At 45.3% G+C, this 21,469-nt stretch overlaps 2 protein-coding genes across 11 annotated transcripts in view; both read left to right on the top strand.

Moving 5' to 3' along the window:
- TBC1D2B (TBC1 domain family member 2B) overlaps window positions 1-8,107 on the top strand; it is a 37,101-nt gene extending 28,994 nt beyond the window's left edge. For both annotated transcript variants that reach the window (XM_055806128.1, XM_055806135.1), the window contains exons 12-13: window positions 994-1,115; window positions 4,147-8,107. In XM_055806128.1, the coding sequence (XP_055662103.1) occupies window positions 994-1,115; window positions 4,147-4,342 (318 nt within the window). In that variant the 3' untranslated portion in view covers window positions 4,343-8,107. The remainder of the gene's footprint in view (window positions 1-993; window positions 1,116-4,146) is intronic.
- Window positions 8,108-11,951: 3,844 nt separating this feature from the next.
- Window positions 11,952-21,469, top strand: part of DAPK2 (death associated protein kinase 2) — a 54,269-nt gene continuing 44,751 nt past the window's right edge. The window contains exons 1-4 of one of the 9 annotated variants that reach the window (XM_055806180.1): window positions 11,952-12,109; window positions 17,777-17,901; window positions 18,856-19,042; window positions 19,369-19,466. In XM_055806180.1, coding sequence (XP_055662155.1) covers window positions 19,390-19,466 — 77 coding nt within the window. In that variant the 5' untranslated portion in view covers window positions 11,952-12,109; window positions 17,777-17,901; window positions 18,856-19,042; window positions 19,369-19,389. Of the gene's footprint in view, window positions 12,110-12,346; window positions 12,576-13,695; window positions 17,690-17,776; window positions 17,902-18,852; window positions 19,043-19,368; window positions 19,467-21,469 lie in introns of those variants that run through there. The other 8 variants (XM_055806173.1, XM_055806196.1, XM_055806215.1 and 5 more) reach the window with 8 other exon arrangements.

Raw genomic sequence — 21,469 nt, forward strand, 5'->3', positions numbered from 1 at the left:
AGAAGAAAGCTTAAGTGAAGGAGGGAAAAGTTAGAAGAATTGAAGAGGTGTAAGAATCAGTTGTAACCAAGTGCCAATGTTTAACTTGTCTTCGCAGCAGCTACTTGTTTTATTTCTGCAGACATTTCAAGTACAACTGACAGTGACTGTTGGGATTCCTATCATTAAATTAAGGGGTGGGGGTGAAAGAATTTTCATGTGTTCTGTACTTGTCAAATTGCAGTGAAAGAAAATCGGTGCAGGAAAAAAATCATTGCATTCAAACACAGTAATAACTACAGCAGATGTTGTAGGCAATTGGAGAGAATAATAAGATGAGTAGACAAAATCTGTGTGTTAATCAGATTTCTTGTTGGTCTCATTTGGTCTCATCTGAGCATTCAAACACACAGTGGTATCTTGGTTGTGTGTTGATTCAAATCAGTTTTAAGCATCGTGGTATGTTGTGAAGGCAGCCAGGTACAGACTGACAAAGTTCAGAACTTACTGAAGCCTTTTCAGAATGAAGGGAAATAATGCTTCTTCCAGCTCGTGCCAAAGATCATTGACAAACTGGTATTGTAAATTCCTTCAGCATCAGTCCCCCGGTGTGCTGGGAAAATTCAAGGCATTGGAAAACAACCCGTTTAAAAAGCAGAACTTAATTTTAGCTCTGAAGCAACTTAATGAATACACTCAACAGGCCTGGTAGTGTTTGTTTTACAACTGAATTAGGCACTCAAAACTTAAAAAAATTTGTATCCTATAAACCCAGCATTGTTTTCTGGATAGAACGGTAGAATACCTTGTCTTGGTTTCAGGCTGCAACAGAAGTTTTTGGCAGCTTTTGGAAATGGGGGACAGGGAAGGAAGATGGAGGGAGGTGTGATGAGAAAGTGCAAATGCAGCTTGTAGGAAGACTAACGCTTTTCCTTTGAGTTTATAATGGATAACTGTGAGAATCAGTGCATTCTGTTCTTACAAAGAACTAAACATTGTATGTATTTTTATCAGGTAATATTCCGATTTGCCTTGGCACTTTTTAAATATAAGGAGGAGGAAATCTTAAAACGGCAAGATTCAATGTCCATTTTCAAGTATCTTCGCTATTTCACGCGCACTATACTTGATGCCAGGTGGGTGACTCAAACTTGTGTGTCATTGAAAGAGTTGGGGGGCACAGAAATGGTCTGTTGTGGGTTTTTTCTTGTTTTGTTTTTATCTAGATCTTAATTTAGAAGCAACTAGAGATGAAATTGACTACTAAGATTTCTCATGAGTAGTTTCGTCTAGCTGCGACAAAGGCACAAGTGATGAATGTGTAACTGTAAATTTTTAGGTATGATAGACACTACCTTGCCATGTTGGTCTTGTTTAGCCATTGTATCATGGTAGTAACACAATTTCAACCACAGGTGAAGTCTTCCCTTGCACTGCAGATGCAACTTAAGTTGTAAAATGTTTTACAATAATACTTGCACCAGGATGTGTTTTTATTTAAAAACATGAGCTATGACCCACTAAATTTACATCTCTTATGCATCATCAATACATAGGCTAATGCCGCATAACTCCAGCTGATTTTAAGATATACTTTGAACGAGCAAATAAATATAAATTAGATACTCTTCTGTTCTTCCAGCCTTGCATAGGAATTACAGTTTCTAAATTAGGGTCTAGTGTTTTTAGGTTCCTAGTTTTAAGACCATAGAGCAGCAGATTAATCTTAAAAAGAAAAGCTCTGTTGGGGTTGATTTAATGTCTGAACATGTTTTGCACAGATACTGAAACTCACTGATTTAGAATGTAGTAATTATATACTGGAATCTGAGGTCTTTGTTTTTACCGTAATAAAATCCCTGTGAAATTAGGTTTATACTTTGGCTCCTACTGCAAGAGCTATATATTATTTTTACTTCCTGTGTTTCAGTTTTGACTGGAGAGAAGTTAAAACTGAATAGTCTTACTCTGTGCTCGAAAAGGATTGCTGGGACTGATGCAGGGGGAATGTTCTGCAAGTGATTTAAATGGTAAAAGTCTTGATAACAGATGTTGCTTCCTCTGCTGAAACCTCTCCAAAAACTCCTGAGAGGGAGTTGCGTGGTGCTTTGTATTTTAGCATTCCCCGTTTTGATTTAAAAATGCTGGGCAGTTGTTGTACTCAGCTGTTTGTGACCAAAATAAATGCTGACTCTTGATTCCAAATCTGGAAGTGAGAAGTATGTGCATGCTCTTCCAAAACTCAAGTACATATTTTTAACAGAAAACAATTAATGAAACAAACTTGGGGATATTTTATAATTGATAAATAGGCTATTTTATAGCTTATAATCAAATGTGTAATATGTAATATCAGTAGTACCACAGCATTATTGCCAGAAACCAGAGACTGCAGAAGAAAAGGGGGGAGGGGGGGAAGAGGGGAGAAAAAAAAAAATCCTTTTGCTTGTATCTAATTTGAACAAAATTTTGATATTTAATCAGAGCTGCAGATTTGGCTTTCCCTTCTTTTTCCAATTATCTAACAAATGATGCCTTGGTTCTCCTGTCTAAACTTTCTGGTGCTGAAATTACCTATTTTAAAGATTTCTAATATTGCTGGAAGAGATCTCATTTTGGTGTTAACAAAATGAGCTAATTGAGTGTCTTTTGGCAGATGGCGAGTTCAGGTGAGGACAGAATTCAGTGCATCAGAGATATTTACAGCACAAATATGCTTTGTGCTGGTCTGTAAATATCTGTTCTCGTAGGATTTTAAAAGTTGGAGTTGAAACTAGTGATGTAGGGCCACCTAGGGGATATGAATTTGCCTGCTAGAGCTGCTAAGCATGAGTCAAGCTGCTTGGTTTGCTGTTCTACCATTTTGTACAAGTTTTACAGCATCAAAATTTAAACAGTACAAAAGCATGTAGAGTGATGCCTTTCCTGATACAGATAAAAAAATCATCTTGTAGAGGAAAAATTCAGGATTATTTCCATAGAATTTGTGGACATCCTGAATGGGTCAGAAAATTATTTTGCACAGAATTTATAAGTTTAACCTCTCTAGTGGAGAAAATTCTTTCCAGACATGTGCGTAATTATACTCTAGGTTATAGTATGTCATAGTTAGATTTTTCTACAGGTGAAAGTTGTGTTCCAAAGCATGTTACGCACTGGCAGAGAAGCTGTTGGAATACATTCTCTTTATAAATAGCAGGAAAATGTTCTTATTCACCCAAAAATACAAACCTAGGGAGAGCTTACCCTTAAATAAACTGTCCAAATAAAATTTCTTAATATCTGTGTTCTGATTAAGATAATATCAGATCTATTAATCTGATAATTAAACTAGAACAAGTTAAATTCCAGTTCCCCTTTTACTCTTAGTAAATAAAGAGGTTTGGGGGTTTTTTGGTATAGATCAACAGTAATGATGTAGTTAACTCTCTTTGGCCTGATCAGGCAGATCAGTTACTGGTTTTACTGTGACTGAATAATAGCATGAGGCAGCGTGACTCTGGCAGGGTGATAGATACTCTTGTCATGTTTTGCTATGCGAGCTGACAAGCTTGAGTTGACACTAGCTCCAAGGTGTCTGTGCTCCAGCCAGCAGAATCCCAGAGCTTTCTCATTGTATGGTCAAGTTTGGCTTGTACGTGTGTTGTATTGTCCTTGTCTGTGTCTGTATTATCCCAGGCTTTATCTGGTCTCTTACATGACTTCTTGGATAACTTGAGAGCTGACTGTCCTGGGACTGAGTGAGGTTCAGTGATTCCATGGAGGAAGTTACCCCGTCTGTGCTGGGTTAGCTGCGTGTACCAAGCGTTCGGTCTAGCCCATGGAGCTTTGGTTAGCAAGCTTACGGCTTCATTCAGTGTTGTCAGGGCTGTAATCACTATAGTGTTAGATAGAGTTTGTAGGTGGCTTTGTGAACTGTTTTTGATTAAAAAAACCAACAAAAAACCCCTCTGTGTTTGATAACACTTTATCACTTGAAATAACTTGAAAACCGAGTGCTTTACAGAACTCCCTTGCAGTACCGATAACATCTGAGACCAGTCAGGTATGTGAAAGAGACCAGGGGTATCAGCCACATACTACATACTGATATGGATGAAGTACAAAACTGATTTAAAAAAATACAAAATATGAATGATTGTCTTTTAACGTTGTGCAATCTTACAGGAAACTGATTGGTATTGCTTTTGGAGACCTGAATCCTTTCCCGTTACGTCAGATCAGGAACCGGAGGACCTATCACCTGGAGAAAGTACATCTTGAACTAACTGAACTAGAAGCCATTCGTGAGGATTTCCTGCGTGAGCGAGAGACATGTGTAGAAAAAAGAGACCTTATTAGTGATGATGAGGAGGATAGTTGAAACTACTCAACATAAACTTTTCTTTGGGATCATGACCAAAGTGAGTTAACCTCCAAAACACTTTATTAATCCTGTCAAACAGAATGTAAATTGGTTGCTTTTGGAAATATGCAGGACAGATTTCCAAACCCCAGCACTTTCAAAAATACTGCTTTGTATGGAGGCCAAACATTTCTGTTTACATTTATGTTCATGGAATTGTATGTAGGGCACTTAATATCTGTCTCAGTTTAGTCAATCAGCTGAATTGCCAGTTGTTTTCCCACAGTGCACTGTTAGTGCCTTTATGTGAAACAGTAGTAAGGGAAGTCCACACTCTGTTTACTACATTCATCGCCATTCTACATTTTTTGATGTAATTGTGGGTTTTTTTTGTAGTGCAGGTTCAGTGTGGGAGGACATAGTTTTTTTGGTTTCAGGTTTGTTTGACAAATGGCTTTCATCATGTTGTCCTTGAATAAACTAGCCATTCTTGAGGTCATAAACTAGAAAAGTATGGAATGAAGCACAGGAAGAACTTTTACATTCCTTTGTCTTGTCCTGAAGTGACGTGAAGTGGATCATCAAAGAGAACACTTGAACTTATGTACCTAAAGTAAAGGTAAAATAAGTACCTATTTGTCCCTGAATGTTCAGTGTGTACTGAAACAGTGAGATCAAACATCATTTATGCTTTTCTGGGCAGCTGTATCGATAAAGTTTCTTATTAATGCAAAGGAGTTTATAGATCGAGTTCTGTTTAGTCAATTTTATTTCTGTTGACTTTTTTGATTGCAGTGTCTTAAGAAAGCCACAACCAAAACCCAGCTGTTGTGACAAGCTCCATTCTTCTTCCATAAGAGTACCATGTTTCAGTAGCTGACTGGTTGTGTATCTGTTAAAGATTTAGTGCTTGTTTTTGTTTGGGGTTTTTTTTGTGTTTTGTTTTATTTCAAAGCTTCTTCCTATTTAGGACTTAAAATAAGATAGTCTTGATCTTTAAGAAGAAACATAGCATTCTTTTTGCATGAATGTGTAACTATTGTACGATAGCAGTAGCAATAGGATTCCTAAAACAAATATTTATTAATCAGAGGAGCCTAAAGGTCACAGCATGCACACAGAAATTCAGGATCCTTTTGCAGCAGTAAAATGCAATATTCTCTTAATGCGCTCAGCTTTGCTGTGAGCATTGCATGCACATCCTACGAGACAGCTGTAAGGAAGCGCTGGGTGTTCAGCTGTAGCGTTCCTGGCTAGGGAGGTGTGACTGGAGGCCACTCGCTGTCATTTGATGACTAGCAAGACTCTAAACGGTTATAAGGACGAGGAAGGTTTCTCTCTTGTTGGTTATTATCTGGACTGTTGCAGTGTTCTTTCCTGAACTGTTAAATCTTCAGGTTGTTGGGTTGACTTAAATGTTGTGTCTGGATGCGTCATGCTAAAACTAGCGTTCAAATAAGGCAGCAAATGGCTCAGCTCTGGGGAAGTGGTTAATTGTTAAAAACCAAAACTGGTGGTCGGGAGCAGTCAAGTGCATCAGGCTTCTACTTTGTGTGTTTTCTTATGGTTTTCTGAGAACAAGTTGAACTACTTTATCAGATATACTCATGTAATTGTTTTCTAAAACAAGTGTGTACAGGGAGAAGTCCTGCTTCTGTTTCGCAGCACTTTTTCTTTTTTTTTTTTTTTTTCCCCAGAGAACGTATTTGTAGCCTTCTCTAAATAAGCATATTATCAGTCAGTTTATCTGGAAGGGAAGCATTTAATCAGTGGTGAACATTGTAACTTACAGGACTACTTCTGATATAAAATGTATGCTTCTTATATGACACATAATTTTTATTTAGTCAACAAATACTTGCCAATGAGGGACACATGGTATGATCATCCTGATTTGTATCTTGTCTTCTAAAATGTCCCCTACCTTGTCTATTGTCAGTAGTTTGGGGGTTTTTATTCCCTAGTTACTCTTGATTGTGTACTTGAGTTTATTAGGCAGGTTTTTTCATATTATTGCATGTACTGTATTCTTTTCTTACTTAGAATCAGTGTTTGAATATAAAAATAGGACCAGGTTTTCTAGTTACACTGTCTTGGTTTTGAAAGAGCTGGTCTCTAAATCAGTCTGTAATGTCTACTTTTTTTTGTTTTAATCTTGTTTTCAAGTCTTAAAAGAAATCTTTCCAAGCTGAAGATCTTCCTTCCAGTGGCAACAGTAGAGATGTTAAGAATTTAGAAGTATGTACCCACCCTATTCCTACAGGTCTATTATTCCTGGGTTTCAAGTCTTTGCTATGAACTAGCCCTGTGACTTCAGGAGATGTTTCTAGACCTGAAGTCTTCAGGTTGCGAGTTTAAAACTAACTTTAGGGCAACTGTTCAGGAAGTTCTCTAGCTGACAAAACATGACCTGCAGTGTTACAGGACCATTTGTTTTTTTACAGTTGTGCTGATGGTTAAATTTGTGTGTGTGTTGCTGTGTTTCATTATATAAGTTGTAACCCAATTGTACAGTAAAACTAAGTAGCTCAGTTTCCTAAGCCACTCTGTGAATCTTAATACATGAATGTTGGGAAGCTTATGGAAATCACATTGGCTCTGGGTATTTTGTTAGCTTGCAAATGTGAAGTGAGTTGATGCTGTACACTCAAGTTGCCAGTGAGCTGCTGGCTTCATTTTGTTAAGCATCATTACTGATGCCTTAGTTAAAAGATGAAAAAATTGCAAAGGCATCTAACCTCTGGCCGCTAGAAGTCTGCACAGAACAAAAATGAGACGCACGTAGCGGGAAGCAATGTCAAGGGGAACTTGCCTTGCTGTTGCAAATGTTTTTGGGTGGTTATTAGTCTTCTAGTGGTGCTTATTCTGGTAACTTTGAGGAGTAGTAACTAGTTAGGGACATGCAAGATACACAGGCAGTATTTAAACCCAATGAAATGAGCAAAACCACAGTGTGACTCAGTGGCCTGGGAAAGCTGAACTGCATGGATACCAAGTGTTTGTATTCAGGGGTAAACTTCTGAACAGTGCATGAGGGTTTCACATTCATGCCAGCCACTTAGCAGAGCTGCTAATGCAAATACAGACTGCTAAGGCTATGTTCTGCCTTCGAGGTCATGCATGTATGTGCAAAGAGTTCCTTACACATGGTTCTCAGTATATGTGATGTAAACCAAACCACTAAGTTGCATCTTGCAGAATATTCCTTCATCTTTATACATGTATGCATGGCTTTCCAGTGAAACTTCTGTTTACTTGTTTAAAACTTTCTTTTAAATAGGCAAAAATTGGTGCACTACATCTCTAGCTATGAAAACTGCACAGTATTTCAGCTTTACCTGTACATGTGTACAGGTGGTGTTATCCAGTGTTATCAGTTTGTTCAGTGTCTTTTTTTTTAAAAAAAAATCAGCTATGTAATCAATGAAAAGGATTTTTTGTTGCTCTTTAGGTGTGTTCTGTGAGAGATTCTCCCTTTCCCCTCAGTCTTTGTAAACATGGTAAGATATTTCAGCAGAAAGGGAAAGATTTTTTTTTTTCTTCCTTAAGACATCAGGAATGAGTGAATGGTCTTACATTTGACAGAGTTGTATATTCAGTCATGCTTAACTGAGAAATGGAAAATTAATCCATCTCATGAAATTGTGTAGCTGTTTAAGTGAATGTTCCCTTAAGTGCCATGTTAGAAATCAGCAATATGCGGTACAAGAAAATTGAATCACAAAACATAAGTGATGTTATTTTCATAAAGATTGATGTAAATAAAAAATTTATTACTTTAAAGCTTGCTCTGGTTCTTTTTGTGTGTGTGTTCATAACATGCAAATAACTGCAGGTGCCATCAGAAGAAAACAGTATTAAAGCTGGTGTCTTTGTCTGGTAAGCTGATTTGAGTGTATAGAGGAACATACATTCAAATTTGGTGTTGAAGCATGAAGACGTGAAGTATTAGAAGTGTTGCATGCAGGTGATGCTGACTGGTGACTTGTGGTTGGTGTCCTTGGCTTCTTGGGAGGGGAGGGGAGGTGAAGTTGACAGGGAGCAGACTTCCTAAGAAACGCATGTATTTGTATGACGCCAAAAGCCTCTTTAGTAGTCCTGGCCACTGATGTTCTCCTAAAGCCTTTGGTAGCCAAGTGTGTAATTTCAGCTCTTTGAAAACTTAACAATATAGTGAATTTGGAAATCTAGCCTCAATGTCTGTCTTTCAGATATGATTTTTGCATTTTGGAGCTACCTTGATTCACTTGAAGAGGCTGTCGGGTACCTCAGGTGCTTCAGATAACTTAATGGCTAAATGTTTGTGAGGGAAGAAAAACAAGAGTTGAGACATCTCTTTAATTGCGTGTCCAAGCAGGTCATTCACAGTAGAGGTAAATAGTGCACAGTCTTTGTCCTCTGTATCTGCTACAGGATGGGAAGCTGTTAAAAGTAGATATTGGCACAGAGAGGGACTGCAGAACAGGATAGAGAGCAGCAGCTGAGGCAGAACATGACTATGGTCTAAGGACCTCCTGTCCCATATACCAAAAACTTAAGCCAAAGGAATAAAAAGAAAATTCTGGGAAAAGCGTGTGTAGGGAGCAATGGTCTCGCTTGCGGACACTTGGCATGTTTAGCGTGAGGAGGCTGTGTTGCCCTAGCAGCTGCTGGGGCCTGTTAAAGAACAGCTGAGGCTCCTGTTTCTTCCTTGGGACTGAGCTGGAGACATCTGCTCTCTGTGGAATTGCAACAGGGATGCAAGCGTGGCTGATGCGTATAGCTGATGTATGTTGTTAAATACCTTACTCCTAGGAAATGCACTAACTTAGAAAGGACAAATGCAGCTCACCTGCTCTGAACTGAGACCAAAACCTGCAGTGTCACGTTCTGTTCTGGGTGTCTCAAAGGTGCAGAGAACACGCTGAAGTCTCCTGGCATTACAGTATATCAGGTGTTCGTTCTGTGGGAGTCTTAGAAGTGCTAAACATAGCTTCATTATCTGCTGCTCCTTGACCTCGCTGGAAGCAGAACCCATGTAGTGCTGAAGATTTAAGAATTCCCACACATGGAGTACATTCACTTAGATAACACAAAGGAAGGGAGTGCTCTGCCTTGGAAGTTTGCCCCCTGGAAAAGAAGGTAAAAGGTTCAATCACAAGGAAGTTAGAGTGGTATTTTCATCATGATGTGCTGCAGAAGCCATGCTTCTCTACAGTGACATCCATTACAATGCTAGCTTTGCAGCGGGTTAGACTAGAAAGCAAAACCGAGGACTGGATGTGATATTAAAACCACAAATAGTTATTGAATAAGAAAATTATCTGTCCTCTACCCTAAACTAGCCTGGGGTGCTGTAAAGAGAAGTAATTAAAACATTCAGCACTAGAATATACCTGGTAAATAAGGTGTCTTTGGCCTTAATTAGGATTTTACTGGCCTTAAGTGACTGCATCTTGCCTGTGTGTTTCAAATGAATGTAGCTTTGGTGTGTACAGGACAGCTGGATGTCTGCGGTGAGCTGCCTCAAAGGCTTCAGGCTTGAGCTGATGAACTGACTCAGTGATGTCTTCAGGTGCAGTGACTGGTGATTAAACTGTGAAATAAGCTGTTTACCTGTTTTTCTCAAGTATTTACACCTTACATACACCCACGACCCCTCGGAACATAAGGTACGGGCTTTTTTATCACTTCCTAAAGGAGACTGGGGGGTGCGTGGCTGGAAGTTGCTGTGCCGTTTGCTTGTGCTGCCTGCTTCAAACACTACTCAGCTTTGAGTTTTCCTTCCTGTTCATGTCCTGTATGCACTTAAAGGCTTTTGCCCTGATTGCCAAAGGTGTTACAAAGAAGACCGAGTTAGTGCTTTAAGGGTGAACAATGAAAGAACCATGTAAGAGCAACATCTTACTTGTGCATAACCTGTGCTTTGGCTTGCAAACCCTATGGATGTAGTGTCAGGGATGAGATTCAGTCTCTTTGCTCTTGGAGACCTTGCAGGGCTGGCCAGCAGATATTAAATCAGACTGGGGCTGTTCAGGATCTGGGGGGAGCTTGTGCTGATTGGAAAAGCAGTTGTGGTCTCTCAGGGGCAAGCTGTGCTGCTTTGTCCCGTTGCTTCCAGCTGGGAGTGAACCGAAGAGGTGGCCTGCGTGTGCCTTTTCCTCGAGAATTTTGTAGGAGGATTGCTGTGACTTTCACATGATCATACCACGTTGCAGAATGAAAGGTGAGGAATGAAATATCTTCATTTCCTTGGCAAAGGGTTCTGAATTCTGCTGCTGCCCTTTGAAACCTTTACTGTTGCTCCTGCTTCCTGCCCTCTGCCCTGTGCAGTATCAGCTGCAGCCACTGTCCTCCTGGAGCTGGGTGGACCCCCACTCCTGGGGCAGGCGAGTGGGGCGCAGGTCAGTTGTCCTGGCTTGGAGCAAGTCTGAAACAGAGTTTAATGGCAGTAAGAGAAAGCGCTGCCTTTAGGCACTTGCCGAGTATAAAATTACTTTAAAATTCATCTATCTTTGCAACTTGTTGCAATGGAAACGACTTGTAAAATAACCATATATAAATAGGCGTAGCTTTGTGTTATCTTAACTGCGTGGAGGATGGGAAGTGAAGGCAGCCTGGCCTTCATATTTGATTTTGAAGGTGTGAACAATGCCACATCATTCCTCATTAACAAATGTTGGATATTAACTCACCCAGAAGAATTTAAGGAGACCAAACGGTACTTACTTCAATTACCGTCTGCCAAATAAAGAGGGAGAAAATCTAGTTTTACAGGTTTGGGGAACCTTTTTAAGACAGAAGAATAAACAGATGAAGGATGTCAGTGGTGGGGGCCAGCGCCTGGTCTGGGGCAGCTTGGGGCGCTGTCACGGTGGTGGTTGGGGATGCCCAGGAGGACCGGCCGCCCGTGCCTTCCTTCTGTGAGGGGGGACTTCTCGAACCAACCGGCAATTTCACCGGGTAACACTGAGTCTGGGACCACACAACATCGGCCTGTGTTGAACACAGAACAAGGCTCGTGCAAATGAAGCGCCTCTGATGAACCTCCCTCTCAGCCCTATTTCCTTGCCGTTGCCTTCGTGTGTCCCGAATCTCCCGGAGCCGCGGAACCAGGGTCCCCCCTCCGAGGGCTCCCGGCACCCGGGAGAGCCGCGGGGGGCTGAGGGCGCCGGGGGCCGAGTCTGTGCCCCCGGCCGGGTGCGGCGATGCCAGCTGCCGGCTGTGCCCCCTCCCGCGGCCCCGGCGCGGCGGTGCGGTCCGTGTGCCCGGCTGAGCCCGCCCCGGTGCGGGGCGCCCCGGCTGGCGGCGGCGGGGTGAGCGGGCCAGGGCGCGGCCGCTGCGGAGGAGGCCGCCGGTGCCCGAGGCGAAGGCGGAGCTGCTGCCGGTGCCTGGGGCGGTGCTGGAGGGAGGAGCCACCGGGGCGATGGGGGTCGGGGGTCCCTCCGGGCACGGGGCAGCGCGGCCCGGGCTGTGCCCCGCGGGTGGCGGCCGCCCCTGCGGGCCCGGAGCGCGGTGGACGCCGCGGGGACACCCGCACCACGCGGGGGCTTTGTTTCACCTTCTCCCTGCGGGCGGGGGGCGCCGGGCCCGGCCCCCCTCCCCCCCCGACCCCCCGCCGCCGCGGGCCCGCCGCTCCTCAGGGGACGCGAGGGGGCGCGGCGGCCCCGCCCGGGCAGCCCGGCTCCGGTGAGCGGCCGCCGCCGGCACCGCCCCCCTCGGCCCTCGCCCGCACAGGCGGCGGGGCGGCCCGGCGGGGGCCCTGCGTGCCCGGGCGGCGCCGGAGGAGCCCGGCGGACGCGGCCGGTAAGTGGGCGCTGCCCCCTCTTCCCGTTCCCCCGTCCGCCTCTCCGCGGTGCCGCCCGGCGGCTCCCGAGCCGCTCCCGCCGCGCTGGGGGCTGGGGGCTGCAGCCCGGCGCCGGGGCGGGCTCGGGGGACCGGCGGGGCCGCCCGCGCTGCCTCAGCCTGGCGGGGGAGCGGCGGGGCCGGGGGCCGGGCGGCGGGGGGCAGCCGGGAGGGCCGCCGTGCCGCTCTGCCTTGGGGTTACCCGGCCCCCCGGTGCTTCCAGCGCGGGCCGTGCGTGCCAGCCGCCCCGCCGCCGCCGGGGGAGGCTCCCCGGGTCACCCCCTCGGCAGCGGCAGTGGCGGACCCGCCGCCCTGCTGCCCCCGCGGCCCGGCTGCCTGGGGCCCCACGCGTGGGTGCGTGTCCGCACGGGCATCGTGCGCGCCCCGGAGCTTCTCCTGGCCGTGCCGCCGGCACCCGCCCGGGCCGGTGGGTTTCGCGGTCCTTCCCGGGGCGGCAGCGGGGTCCCGCCGCGGGTGCAGCCTGGTGGGGGTGGGGGGGCGGCTGTCGGCCGCGGAACCGTGGGGCGAGGGCGGCCCCGCTCGGCCCCGCGGCAGGTGGCGGGTCGGAAGCACTTGCAGGTGTCCGACCTTCCCGCGGCCCTCACCCTCACTCACTCGCCTGCGCAGGGGCCGTGCGGGCAGGGGCCGTGCGGGCAGGGGCCGTGCGGGCAGGGGCCGTGCGGGCAGGGGCCGTGCGGGCAGGGGCCGTGCGGGCAGGGGCCGTGCGGGCAGGGGCCGTGCGGGCAGGGGCCGTGCGGGCAGGGGCCGTGCGGGCAGGGGCCGTGCGGGCAGGGGCCGTGCGGGCAGGCCTCGACGGCGCCGGCGGGCCGGGGAGCGGGCGCTGCGGCAGCGGTGCGGGGAGCGGTGCGGCGGGGCTGCGCGGGCCTCCCGGTGCCCGTCCGTCGGGGCGCTCGGCGGCGGCGGCGGGGCCCGGGCCGGCCGGTGCGTGGCCGCCGCGGGCTCCCAGCTCACGGCCCGGTGCCTGTGCCCGGGGGTAGGCTGGGGGGCGGCACTGTGGTCGGGCACCCCGTAGGGCGTTAGTGCAGGGCGAGCTGGGGAGGGGATCCCTTGGGATCCCTCGGGATCCCTCTGTGTATCCCGGGAGGGAAGGGCTGGCGCGGCGCGGTGTGTGCCCTCCGTGGGCACGCAGGTAGGGACAGCTGCCTCCCTTTTCTGACAGCAAAACGTTCAGGCTGCTGTTGGTTTCTGACAGGAAAATATTGAAGTGAAAATAAGGGTTTCCTGAAATTAACGTAACTTTGCTTTGATTAGGTTTGTTTGAAAGCAGAGGGTAAAAACTACACGGGGTTTGCTGTTGGAATTGCTTAGTCTTTTCTAGGACAAAAAAGAGAAAGAAAGGGAAGGAGAAGGGGGAAAGAAGAAAACGCTTTAATGCCTACAAAAATCTGTTTAGTCTTTGCATAAAGTACCAAAGCTATATGACAATATCACTTGAATTTGTTCGGTGTTTTTTTGGGGGGTGGGTGGGTGTTTTTCAGGTGTTTCTTTGGTTTTTGGTTTTGTGTCATCTGCACCCCCACCCCCAGTTACTAATTTTAAACAGTCCAGGTTTGATTCTAAATTGTCCTGCTCACTTTCCAGTATTAAAAACCAGCTTACAACAGAAGTTGTTACTTTGTTGTAATGCGTTTTGGATTTTGCTTTAGTATAACTTGTTTGGTTATATAAAAACATGCCACAGGGGATGCTTCTGAGTTTGGCAAAGGGTTTAATCATGTCAGATGTGCTTGAGAAAGTAAGATTATCCAGCTCTTACCTCAGTCACTTGTAACTGCTTTCTTCAGTGTAAAAGATACCCTAAGGAAAAAAAACAAACACGTAAGGGTGGTGACAGGCCAAATGATCCAACAGTTTTGTTCACACCTCTGTTTTCTCTGCTCCTGCTCTCATTCAGTGGTGGGTAGACATTCATTGTGGATCTGACACGTATAGTCCAGTCATTGATTGTCACATAATTTGGTAGCGCCAGACTAATAACTTACCTCTGCAGGGAACCCTTTTTTAAGAGAGAGAAACAGGACTGACTGACTTCCACTCCTCTTAAGGGGGATTCTGTCACCGTCTTCAGAAGAGTGGATTTCATTAGATCAATTTCCTTTACACGCCGCACAAGCTGCACTAAAAAGGCATTTCTCTACTGGAATAAGAATATCTACATTCAGATTTTGTACTGATATGAAATACACGTGTTTTATGCCTTAGATCACAATGGGAAACTGTGATCTCTTAGTGTAAATGAGATCCCGTTTTATGGTGTGACAGAATTTAGGAATGTGAAGAGATTAGGCGGGAGGTGTTTCTAGTGCCTGAAACTGGAATCTCAGAGGTCTGCATTCTATTTCTGGGTTTGCTACAGTTTTGTTACATGTCTGTAGGAAAACCATTTGCATCAGATAAACAATAGTTTGCCACCTTGTGACATTTGGGATGTGTAAAGGGGAGCTGGCTGCAGGAGTAAAAGGTGAAGTATCATATACCGCACTGTGGGGTATCGTGAAAACAGGGTAAGGAAGATGAATTCTGTATTGAAATGCTCACTGGTAGGAATCCTAGAGGAAAGAGACTGGTATGGAAGAGATGGTCCCAACATAGGGTGGTTGCAGAACAGATATGGCACGTTCCGTGAAAGAACACAGAAGGTTATCTCTGCAGAGCTTGCCTCAGAACTCTTAAAAGTTCTGGTCTGATCCAAAAATCACTGTAGCAGATTCCCCCGTCCTGGTTTTAATGAATTCTGGTGCAGACCCAAAGTGATTGGGATGGTTCTGACTCATTGCATTGCGATATTGTTTGGGCACGTGCCCCAGAAGCGATAGCATAAAGAGTGTCTTAGAAAAGCAGGTTGGCTGTCGCTATTTCCTCGGGTCATGAATGCACAGCTTCTCTGTCTGAATGTGTAAGCGATGAATGACCATCTCTAATTCAGCCTGCTTTCACTGACCAGCATGAGGAAATCACTGACCAGAGGAAAAAATTAAGGCTCTCATTCCTCCTTTGATACACTTGTGCTCTGTACTTGCAAGTGGAGTCTGACAAAAATGTTGTATTTTAAACCTTTGAACGTGAAACCACCTTAGTTTCCTAAGATCGGTACATAATAGCTGGGGAGGGTTATGCTTATGCTTGTGAATGGTGGTTTTATTTCAGATTAATTTTAAGTGTGTGAAGGTGATCTTTCATTATCTCATCGCCTTTATGCTGTGTATTTGCTAATGACAATTGTCTTGGATCATTAAGTGTGGGATCTATTTTGGGCATCTAACTGTGACTTGGGTGAAAGCCAGCGAGAGATGCCTGCAGAAGTAATGAGAATGGAAGGCAGTGTCAGATGGTGCAGAGTGATAGACATGGGGAACGCCAGCACATCGGGGATACGACTGGAGGGGCTGAACACTTCGGAACAGTTTTGTGTTCAGACTTCAGAAACGGGGCTCTAGGCTGACCTGGGTGCTTTAACGGTTCCTTGGTGTTGAGAGTGAGCTTGCTGGTGTTTGATCTTTGCAGAACAAGGGTGTGAATTAAAAGATCAGCAAAAGGGGTGAGATTTTTCTGGTTATTTTTGAGGTAACATTGCATGGATTTATGCATCTGCAGAGATAGGTATGTTCTTTGGAGGATGCTGGGAAATGAGTAAACTTGTCAATCAAACATAAAGTGATGGTTCCCAGAGGCATCTTGGGTGGGTTCCCCATCCTCAAAGCAGTGTTTGTAACTTGCTCTTCTGAATGACAGACTCTCTCTCTCAGAACAATGGTTTTCTTTTAGGTGTGTTTGCATTAATGGTTTTTGTAGCTACGTACCTTGGATTCTGATGAAGGGAGTAGTCAGCTTGAGGGATTTGTAGTCTTTGGGCGAGTCTCAGCAGTGTCTCCTGAGATGTGAGCATTTTCTCATACTTGACTCTTGCCTCCACTCAGAACTTAATCTTGCAATTCAGGATGAGCACAAGGTTTGGGGGTTTTAGCAAGGCTTGGCTTTGTCCTTTGTTTGCTTTTTCTGAAGTTTGTGGGTGTTGAACTAGGTCTTGCACCAACACTTCAAAAGATCCTGCTCTGGACAATTCCGAGCAGCATTATGTAAACTTACTATGGAGCCAATAGCTCAGAAATGTCCTCGTTATTGTAAATGCTACTAAAGCAGTCATTGTAGTTTCAAGCCTTGAGCAGTATTGGTCAATGAGCTTTCTCTGAGATTACGAAAGGTTGATTGAGGAATACAATAATTTGCTTACAAAGCAGAATTTGAGTTGTTTGTTTTCATTGGGAGGGAAAAGAGACGTTTTCATCCCAGGCATGAACATGGCTTTGGGAAGGGAATTAGTGACCAAAGTACTAGAATGGGTCACCTGGCTTCATCTTGAAAAACAGTAAAAATATAGGCAAAGTAAGGAACAGCCAGAAAACGCCTGAGAAAGTATGGGGATGGAAAATGGAAGCAAAAAAACCCAACCCACTGTAATGCATCTAGTGGAGGCTCACCAACACGAGGGTGGATTTCCAGAGGATGTTTAATGGTGCTGTGCTTATTCTGGCTGTCAGTGTCACTGCCTGTGGGGTTTCTGTCCTTTGCCGTAGGTGGCTGGGTGAGGGAGGTCATTGCTAGAGCATGGTTATACTGGGAGGTGTGGGAGGCAGACCTGTTCCTGGTGCAGGGTTTTGAGGCAGGTTTGAACAGCTTTGTTAATGCCAATGCATAGTCCTCATGGAGCCCTTAGGAGAGCCACCACAGCTGTGGTGGAGACCACCAGCAAGGCTGCTACGGGGAGCATGAAAGCTGCTGCTAGGAATACCTTGCACTTCCCTCTCCTCCACGAGGTGCCTGCAGGTGTCTGTTGTGCAGTGGAGACGGTAACACCTGAAATATGACAGAAATGGATGTGTTTTGGGCCTGTGACAGATGCGTGTCAGTCATGGCACGTGAAATATGCAGGCTGTCCCATGAGGCGTGCAGTTATGCGTCCTTCAAAAAGGAGAGGATGCAGTTTTGATGTATAGCTGAAATACTTCCCATTATCTGGTAAGAGTGAAGCTGTGGGTCCCTTGGGGAGAGAGAGTGGAGCTTGCCCGGATAATGCCGGTGCCTGGTATCTTCTCCTTCCTCCATCCTGGACGAAGAGCATGGAGGGGAGCACGCCGCAGGCTGGCCGTGGGCTGAGGCTCCCCACCTAACGAGTATGGTGTGAAAGGGAAAGGAGTGGAGGGGAGCGAGCGGTCACAAAGTCACCCTGGATCTCCTTTTGCTTTGGAGATGGCAATTGGAAAGGGCGCACTGCATGCAGGTGTGCAGGTATGGTGGGAGCCGTCACGGAATTACACAGAGTTGTTCGCAGGAGCATGGAAGCAGGTACTGCTGCCCGGCTCGCGTGTTCTGTAACTGGTGCCAAGCGCCGGACACAGGGACGGCCGATTTTGTTGATAACCCTTGTTGTTACTGGGTTTTGAAAGAGTGACTGTTATTCCCCAACTGGTATCAGTGTACATGTTGATGCAGTAGCCCTTCTGCTTGAAACAAAGCAATCGGGTAAGTTTGTTCTAATGTGTAGGTTTTGCTGACATCAGCCAAAAAGTTATGTACAAGTGCTAAGAGACTGTTTCTGTTCCTTTGAAGCAATAGAAGGAGCATATCTGGAAGGGGATTGCATTGATACTTGGCATGCCTCCCATGTGTTAGAAGCCCATGGTTTATAAAAAGGAAGGTGGAAAACAAAGCAGCCGTTTTTTTTTCTGAGGTGAGTGCATGACAAAAGCTGGTTGCGTTTTGACAAGTAGTTAGATATTTACAATGTATTTGCTGCTTATGGTGTGTGCTTTTGTTAGAGAAAAATCTTAAAAGAAATATGTGTGTTTCAACTTGGCAGGAACCCTGCCATTGCTCTTGGTACTTTGTCCTGTTTTATAAGCCTGGTAATTTATCAGAATAGCTGGATCTTCTTCCAACATTGGATTGAGTTTATTTCTAAAGGATTGAAATAGAGCTTTGTTTGCTTGTGAAATATGCTTTGCAGTGTGCAACAGTCAGATGCCAAACACTGCTATTTAAAATCATGTGGGAGCTGTACAGAAATAGAGAACCTGGAAGTCCCCAGTGAATCTGAAGCAAGCAGCATCTGGGATTCATAAGAAAACGTACATCACATTGACAAGTACAGATAGGCTGCTGAAGCCTAGAGATGTGTGGGAACAGCTGTGCCACTCAGTGCAGTTAGACTTTGTTGTGGTGCTAGAGGCCTTACAGCTATTTTACACTTTCTGATCTAAATAGTGCGTGTTGTTGGGGTCATTGGCGATAATGCTAATGTCCGTCTATACGGGAAACACCAAACATTCCGTAAGCTGGCCAGCTGGTTATTGTGTTAAAATCCAACCTGTTGACATAACCTACGATGTTGTGTGGGTGTATCCTGAGGAGTAATGTTATCTTTGATCATCTTCTCTTCCAAAAGTGCCACAGCATAATACACTCCCAGACGCTCAAATGCACCCAGGTGAGGCTTATCTTTCCAGACCTCACAGACTTTATCAACTTAAAAGACTGTGTTCAGGAAATGAATTTCACAGTTACACAGAATACTGCATGCAAGAAATGTAGAGAAAGAAATGTCTTTCTTATTTGAAACATCTAGTGTGTGATAAAAGGTGTTGCAATGAAAACTCGGTGGACGGAATCAAAATGCCTTTTTGCAGCAGCAGTTCTGGTTTCCGTGTGCCGTCCTGCCTGTGTGCTTCAGAAACGCCGCCTGACATCGGAAAAAAGGAGACGCTGCCTTGCAGTCTCCTTGGTTTGTGGTCTGACTGCTGACACTTCTGTGAAGAAGCCTCTAGTGCTGATTCTCATGCTAGCTCTCTTTAGCATAGTGTGGATGCTTCATTGTCTGTAAGTCTGTTAAATTATTACTTGGTTGCTTTACTTCTGTCACATTTATGTTTCAAGGCGTGTTCTGTGCTTCTGGTTAAGTACGTGCTCAGGTACTTCAGCGAGGGATGAGAACACTCTTCGCTTACAGGCGTTCACCTCTTTCCAGATTTGGAGCCTCACTATTTGGCTGAGACTGCTAAATTAATTCTTTTGATCAGTGGTAATTTTGGCCATGAATAAGCTACAATGGATCCAAAGTGACTATACCAGAAACGTGTTTTACTGATTTTTTTTTTTGCCTGTTGGAGGATTGTAATCTGTGCCATTCTTTCTTGATATTACAGTTGCGATATCTTTGTGCATCAATGAAAAGTCCAAGTATGGCTTTGTTCAAGCAACAGAAGGTGGAGGATGTTTACGAAATCGGGGAAGAGCTGGGAAGGTAAGTTTGTACTGATGACACCACACTGTTCTAGAAGTTGACACATGGTGATATTTGCCGCATCTTAAAACAATGACTCTGAATGATAGCCTAAACCAATTGTAACATACGACGATAGAAACACATCCCTTTACAAAAACTGCGCTTTGGATAATGTTTAAAATTTTTTTAGGGTAAGTGTGCTAACTATTTTTCCTGTTTCTTTCCTTGCAACTAGGACAACAAAAGGTATGTTTACATTGTCTTTTGTAGATAGGTGTCACCTGTGTCTGTGCTTTAGACTGAGCTCACCTGTGGGTTCCCTGAACAGCTGGGAAGCAGGAGCGCCTGGTGCCCTTGGCTGGGCTGCGTGCTTCAAGCCGCACCGCACCGGACGGCTGCTTCAGCTGGCTCCACGCTGGGAACATCTTCATATCTGCCTGCAAAACACTGCCTGTGTATGCCTGAAAAGATTTACCTGTCAATATTTCGGCAGGACTGGCTAATACCTGTATCTAGCTTTTAATCTAGAAAGGCTTATCTGCAGGTATTAATTACAGGTGGAGTTAATGAGCTGTAACTTTGCTTAACCATAAGCACCTGCTTAAGCACTGTGCTGTTTGTGAACTGGGAGAGACAGGGGTCCCCCAGTCCCTGAGCAACATGGGGGCTCTGGGTGAGGAGAGCTGGTTGTCATTCAGAGTCCAACCCTCCAGTGATTTTCTTTTTAATATGCAAATAGCTAAATTAGGGCAATAGGCATGTTGGCTTCTTTCCCAAAGTCTGGCAGTTGGTTTTGATAAATGACTGTGTGTATGCAATTACCCTTTTTCAAGGGCCAATAATTTAGTTACATTAAAACACTTCAGTTGAAGCTGTTTCCCTGCCAAATCTTAGCCTTTTCATTCCCAGCGATTTCATCTTTAGAGTTGAGAATATTTCTTTTAAGTGAGTTGTTTTTTTGGATTTGGGGCTTTGTCGGGCTTTTTTCCCATTACCTTCCCCGTCAGGAAGGCCTCAACTGTTAAATTTTCTGTAACTGCTTACGTTTGAGTATTGATAGTCCTGAGAACATCAGCCTGATAGTGAAAACAGCGAGCAGTAAAGAAATGCAGTGTATGTACGCAGGGTGTAAAAGGTGTGTTTTTTGTAACCTACGAGGCTCTATGCGCTGTAACAGTCAAATTGCTAAAATGAGAAATTGGAAACTGAGCAGCATATTTTTACTTTGGTTCCTGAATTGGATTTGAAAATCCAGTGTCTTTTGAGATTACAAACCTCACTCTCCACATCAAGCTGATGGTTATTAGACCTTTTGAATGGAGGAGTGTACTCACAGCAACCTGGCAAAGGCTGGTGGGGGCTGTGGGAGCCTGCCTGGGGGGCTGTGGCTGGCGAAGGCTGGTGTGCTCACAGCATCCCTCCTCCTTCCCTGGCTGCGTGTCGCAGAGACGTGGCTGGTCCCGGGCTTGTGCCGTGAGCTGGTATCACGTGATGGGCTGGGTTTAGATGAAGCTACAGTCAGATATGGAATCTGAAATTATTGCCTTTTTTAATGGGTGTATTTTCTGCAAGAAAGACCTTTTGTAGATAAACCAGAAGAAGGAGGGGTATACATGAGCAGGTGCCATCCTCACGCGACAGAGGGATATTAAACTCCACGACGAAATCACGTTCCAGTTCCCAGCGTTTTACGTGTAATACTCCTTGTAGGTGAGAAACCCAGTGTGACTTGGTGCTGAGGTCTGCAGGCAAAAGTGTTCCCTGCAAGACCTGAAGGAAGCAGGCGGATTGTAACAAACAGACCTCTGCTGCCTGTTTTGGTTTCTTGGGGAAGCCCTGTAATTGCACCTTGTGAGAAGAGGGCCACAAGACTGGGATTAGCTCCCTTACTCTGAGCGTCTTCAAGTTGTGTACTTTACACATGCCCATGAATATAATGTCACACCATCTGTGGCAGCGTGTTCTCACTTTCAGATTTTCCAGGAGCTCTGCAGACCTTTTGTTTCGGCTGCGTGCTACAT

This window comes from Falco peregrinus, chromosome 1, assembly GCF_023634155.1.
Source record: "Falco peregrinus isolate bFalPer1 chromosome 1, bFalPer1.pri, whole genome shotgun sequence".
Taxonomy (NCBI): Eukaryota; Metazoa; Chordata; class Aves; order Falconiformes; family Falconidae; genus Falco; species Falco peregrinus.